This window comes from Fistularia commersonii, chromosome 1, assembly GCF_037954325.1.
Source record: "Fistularia commersonii isolate RoL2024-O1a breed Wild chromosome 1, RoL_Fcom_v1.0, whole genome shotgun sequence".
Taxonomy (NCBI): Eukaryota; Metazoa; Chordata; class Actinopteri; order Syngnathiformes; family Fistulariidae; genus Fistularia; species Fistularia commersonii.
This window is the reverse complement of record NC_141284.1, coordinates 1,398,658-1,404,473: the sequence shown is the minus strand read 5'-3', so window position 1 is coordinate 1,404,473 and position 5,816 is coordinate 1,398,658. Positions and strand designations below refer to the sequence as shown.

The 5,816-nt window shown below is 47.5% G+C and overlaps 1 protein-coding gene across 1 annotated transcript; it reads right to left on the bottom strand.

Moving 5' to 3' along the window:
- Positions 1 to 304: 304 nt before the first annotated feature.
- kng1 (kininogen 1) lies at positions 305 to 5,816 on the bottom strand. The gene is made up of 9 exons (XM_086177178.1): positions 5,695 to 5,816; positions 5,519 to 5,611; positions 5,120 to 5,260; positions 4,909 to 5,025; positions 3,771 to 3,840; positions 2,939 to 3,108; positions 1,249 to 1,359; positions 1,068 to 1,166; positions 305 to 950 (listed from the first exon to the last, which is right to left on the bottom strand). The coding sequence occupies exons 2-9, from the start codon at positions 5,600 to 5,602 to the stop codon at positions 657 to 659; spliced, it is 1,086 nt and encodes a 361-aa protein (XP_086033304.1). The 5' UTR covers positions 5,603 to 5,611; positions 5,695 to 5,816; the 3' UTR covers positions 305 to 656.

The following is a 5,816-nucleotide window of genomic DNA, read 5'->3' as shown; positions in this document are numbered from 1 at the left end:
CCCGGCTGTGTTTGTTGTTGTACAATCCGGCCCTTTTGACAAACCTCTACCCATGCGTCGTCGGGGGTCCCGTTGCTTTCGGTGGCTGCCGAGGGAGACGACCTTGACTTTGTCCCCTTATTTTCTGGATATATATGAGACGGAAATGAGTCGTGTGAAAGAGAGAGTGACTTGTATGTCCGACGGATGAGTATCGGGTAAACGGTTGCATGCGTATGAAGTGCGAACGGTCGTACGCGTCCCTGCCATCGATCCACGGTCGATGACCCCGACCGGCTGCATAGATGACGAACGAATGAATGGATGAATGAAAAAAAAGGATTTAATTTCCATCTACGTTCGGAAGTTGCCGACACGTTGCAACTCTGTCGATACAAAAACCCAAAGGACTGATGGGAAACGGCGCTTTTAACGTCTTAGCCTCGAGTCCTTTATCCGTCCCTTTCTTTCCGGGCGTTCACTTGTCGTCGTCTTCCCCCCCCCCCCCCGAGCCTGAAACATCTCAATCTCACAGAAGCAGTTAAAATTCCTGAATAAACCATTCAAACCCTTTTTTTTTTTGTTGTTGTTGTTGTTATTGCCGCGATAAACCCCTTAAAGTTAATGCCAGAAATAAAAACTAGCCGACATTGACTAACGTAGCGCGATGAAAGACATTAACTGCTGGTCCCGTCAGGCAAAGCTCCCAGAAGGTCCAGGTCTTGGAAGCCCCCCGCCGCCGCCGAGCTGGTGGGGCCGCCGCCCGCAAGGTCATTAATCCAGGGTTTGGACGGGCAGTGGAAGAGGTCGTCGCTGGCTTTGGCGTTCGCCGCCAAGGCCGCCGTATCCTCCTCGGAGGACTCCTTCGGGGGCGTCGGCGGCGGCGCGGTGGGCGGCGGCGTGGTGGAGGGACGTCTGAAGAGGATGTGCCTGAGTGGAGACCAGCCGGGAGGACGGCGCCTGGCGAGGAACTTGAGAGAAGAAGGATGTCGGGAGAAGAAGTAAGTACGATGTTTCTAGATTCTTTCTGCTCGTGTGTTTGCCGTTTTGCTGTGAGCTTCCTCCATTCTCCTCCGAACGGGGTTTACCGTGGGAGCTAGAAGACCCGGCTCGCACTCCATGTTGACCTGCGGGGGTTCGTGTCTCCACGGCGCCACGTCCACCGTGGAGTTGCAGTTGACGTACTCCTGCGCGAACACACCGGAGACGTGAGTCAGTCAAAAAAAAAAAAAAAAATTCAATGAGATAAAATCCGCCGCCTCCGTTTACCGGATCCTCTGCGTTGGCCCGGCAGTGTTCGCCCAGCTCGGCGTTGGCATCCTTGCCGCAGATGGTCTTCACCAAGTCGAACCTCAGCTGGAATCTTAAACCCGCCACCACCTGCGGGAGATGCCAACACACGCCAGCGTGGACGCCGCTTAGCCGGGTTTGGCAAAACGAACTAAAAACATTTGGTCGGCCAAATTCTCCCGCCCTTTCCGTCGTCTTCCCGCCCGTGATGTTGCAGAAGATCTGAAATACGTAGCGCTTGTGCTGACACTTCTCTGTTGCTAACGGCAACGCTAATGAGATTGTGACCTCGCCAAGATGGCCGATCTACAGGAAGTGAGTGTGCAGATGTTATTGTGTTGCTAATGCCAATGCTAATGACAATATGACCTCGCCAAGATGGCTGATTAACAGAGGAAGAAGTGAGCGTTGATGCTATGGCGTTGCTTCTGCGTTGCTAATGGCAACGCTAATGAGATCGTGACCTCGCCAAGATGGCCGATCTACAGAGCAGGAAGCGAGTGTGCAGACGCTATCGTGTTGCTAATGCCAATGCTAATGACAATGTGACCTCGCTAAAATAGCTGAACGACAGAGGGAGAAGTGAATGTGGATGCGATGATGTCGCGTCTGTGATGCTAATGCCAATGCTAATGACAATATGACCGATGGCCGATCTACAGAGCAGGAAGTGAGTGTGCAGATGCTATTGGTTGCTCATGCTAATGCCAATGCTAATGACAATGTGACCTTGCTAAAATGGCCGAACGACAGAGGGAGAAGTGAGTGTGGATGCGATGATGTCGCTTCTGTGTTGCTAATGCCAATGCTAATGACAATATGACCTCGCCAAGATGGCTGATTAACAGAGGAAGAAATGAGCGTGGATGCTATGGCGCCGCTTCTGTGTTGCTAACGGAAGCCAAGATGGCCAAGATGGCCAATCTACAGAGCAGGGAGTGAGTGTGCAGATGCTATTGGTTGCTAATGCTAATGCCAATGCTAAAGACAATGTGACCTTGCTAAAATGGCCGAATGACAGAGGGAGAAGTGAGTGTGGATGCGATGATGTCGCCTCTGTGTTGCTAATGCCAATGCTAATGACAATACGACCTCGCCAAGATGGCTGATTAACAGAGGAAGAAGTGAGCGTGGATGCTATGACGCCGCTTCTGTGTTGTTAATGGAAACCAAGATGGCCAATCTACAGAGCAGGAAGTGAGTGTGCAGATGCTATTGTGTTGCTAATACTAATGCCAATGCTAATGACAATGTGACCTTGCTAAAATGGCCGAACGACAGAGGGAGAAGTGAGTGTGGATGCGATGATGTCGCTTCTGTTTTGCTAATGGAAATGCTAATGACATGCTATGGCGCTGCTTCTGTGTTGCTAACGGAAACCAAGATGGCCAAGATGGCCGATCTAAAGAGCAGGAGGCGAGTGTGCCGATGCTACAGCGCTGCTTCTGTGTTGCTAATGCCAACGCTAATGATGACGTGACCTCGCTAAAATGGCGGAACTACAGCAGGAGAAGCGAGTGTGCGGATGCTGTTTTGCTGCTCTTGTGTCGCTAATTTTCTAACGGCATCGCGGTCCTCGATTATTTGTGTCCTTCCCGCAGGTTTCAGGTTCTCCGCGGGTTCTCCGCGGGTTCTCCCGCCTCTCCGTCCACGCCGAGCGGCTCCGTACCTGACGGGTGGCCGAGTCGATGGTGTTCAGGGTGAACAGGAACTGGCTGTTGGACCCGGAGTTGTACGAGGCGAGGGAGGCCAACATGGGACTCTTGACTTCCTCTGAGTTCTCGTCGATGGTCTCGGGACAGCCGAGGCAGTAGGCTTTCACCGGGACGATGGCCGGGTCTGGAGGAGATGTCGGAAGGAACGAGGAGAAGAACAACCCGCGAGTTCCTCAAGTTTAGGAGAATAGGAATATCCCCGAGTCGACCCCGGAACGTTGCTCCATGTTTTGGAGAGTGGATGGAGACCACTGTTTACCGTGGACAAACGTCGGGCCGGTTAGACAAACAGACTAAAGTCTAGACCCAGACTTTTACCCCCTGGCGGCCCGGGAGGCGACGCCGGCCTCTCAGCCCCCGCAGAGGTTGTCGGTTTGATTGCGAAACCCCTCGGCACGTTCGCCTCCTACGACGCCGACCGACGTCTCCGACAGCGTCGAGAAGTGAAAGAAGCGCACAAGTTCGCCGCGTTCCGGCTTTTGGCTTCGGCTCCGGAAGTCACGCAGCCAAAGAAAAAGAATCCTTGGTAAATTCAGGAAACACCCAGCTTCTATCGCCAATTTGGAAATTCCAATTGTTATTTTCATTCTATGTGTCAAAAGTCACATATAAGGTCATTTATATAATAGTATAATAGTACAGAGCAACAGTAGTACAGTCATAGTATGATGCAACCAGTATTATTCTGCAAATTCTTTTTCTCACTGGAACATATTTTTTAGATAAATAGTTCACGTTTATCTCTTGCACTGTCAAAATATAGAACTTGGAGGTCATTTCACTCACCCATCTTACAGTCCACCTCCTTGACGTGGGTCTCCGTCTCCGTCATGTGGACCGTAGCGTTGCACTCGACCTGCAAGCGTTTTTTTACGATGTTTAGTTTACGACGCTGGAGTTTCGCATCGCACTTCTCTTACCCGATGCTAGTTGTAAGAGATGCAGTTAGCGGCTTAAGAAAAAAAGAATAAGTGTTTAATTGGCTCATCCCCTTAAATTCTGACAAAAAAGAAAGTATTAAATGAAAAAAATAATAAAAATAAATCAAACAAAATTGAATTAAATTAAAAAATGAGTGAAATTAAATTGATTTAAAAGATGAACTTGGATAAGTGTAATATTCAAAATAAAAAAATATACTTTTTAGGTAGCGGATTGAAGAGGAATAATGCTATATTTGCATTTAAATTCTTACTAAAGTGAAAATATTAAATGTTTATTTATTTTATTTATTTCTCCTTTATTTAACCAGGAAAGTCCCATTGAGATTAAAAACCTCTTTTTCAAGGGAATCCTGGCCAAGAGGCAGCAAAAGAAAAAAAGAAAAGAAAAGAAGAAAAAAAGAATGTAAAAATAATGTGAATGTAAAAATAAAATAAAATTAAACATCATTTAATTAAATAAAAAAGTCAAATTAAATGAAATTGAATCAAAAGATAAAATTAGATAAGAGGGAATATTAAAAACACAAAGTATGAATAGAAAAAAACTATTGGCTATATGAACAATCATAGGATACATTTTAAATTCTAGCTAAAATAAAAATATTAAATGAAATGTAAAAATTAAAATTTGTAAATTTCAAGGAATTTGAATTAAACTGAAATTAGATGTGTGATAAAAAAATATATACTTGTTTGTTGTAAGGGATTAGAGAGAAAAAGTTATATTTGTTGTACGAACATCAAAATACAATTACATAAAATGCTAGTTAAATTTAATTAAATGAGATTCAAAAAACTAAACAAAATGTGTTTTGTTTTGTTTAATTTCATGCAATTAAATTTAAGATAAAATAAAGTTAGAGCCACAATACAAAAAGACCACAGATATTCATAAAAAGTGATTTCTAAAAATGTAATTGGATTTAAAATCCATTTTGATTCGTGTTTATTTTGCGTCATCCGACATGTTGTGCGTTTACCAGAACTGCCCCGGGCAGGTAGCTGCAGGCCTTGGACGGTTTGTTGCCTCCCGCCGGGCAGTCGCTTATCTTGCTGTTGAAATGCAGGAAATACACCGAGTCCGAGCCGTTGTCCACCTGGACCGACACACACACACACACACACACACACACACATATTTTGACGTGATCTAAAGAGGTCAGGGTGGGTGAGAGCGTGCAGCCGCTCCACCTTTCTGGCCTTCAGTAGCTGAAAGAGGGCGAGCTTGTAGCCGGAGATGATCCTCTCGTTGAACTTCTCCAGGGCGCCCAGCGCCGCTCGCTCCATGGACGGGTCGTCGCAGAAGACCAGGACGCCCGGCTGGGTGTCGGCCTGCGAGGGGGGACCAGGTCAGAACAGAGGTCGCACTTTTAATCGTCTTCCTACCGTCCTTCGAGGGGGAAAGACACATTTGTGCACATTTGGGTATGCTTTCGGTATGCTCCTTCTTTTGCTATATTTCACATCGGTATACAACTATTTGAAGCCGCAAACTCAGTCAGCGGGATGTCAGTTTTAACTATGCAAACCTTTCCTTTTGATTTATCTCGAAGAAGCAGTCCTACCGTCTACCTGTCAGTCCAGTCCTACCTGCCCCAAAGCAATGCTGAGGAGTCCCATCAGTCCCATCAGTCTCATCAGTCCCAGCCCACTGGTCCCGGCCGGTCTCCTCATGGTGCTCGGCTGCGAGCGAGGCGGAAAAAGAAATCGGATGAAGACCCGAGGCGTTTGTTCGCCGAATCCCGGGCCGCCGTCCGCAGACTCACCCTCTTGGGAAGGTGCGTCTGATCCTGCCGAGCCGTGAAGCCTCCGCTCCTCTGCTCTCCACGCCGATGGAGCGACTGAGTGGAAGTGGAGGCGGGAATCCCGGGAAGGGCGATGACTCGCT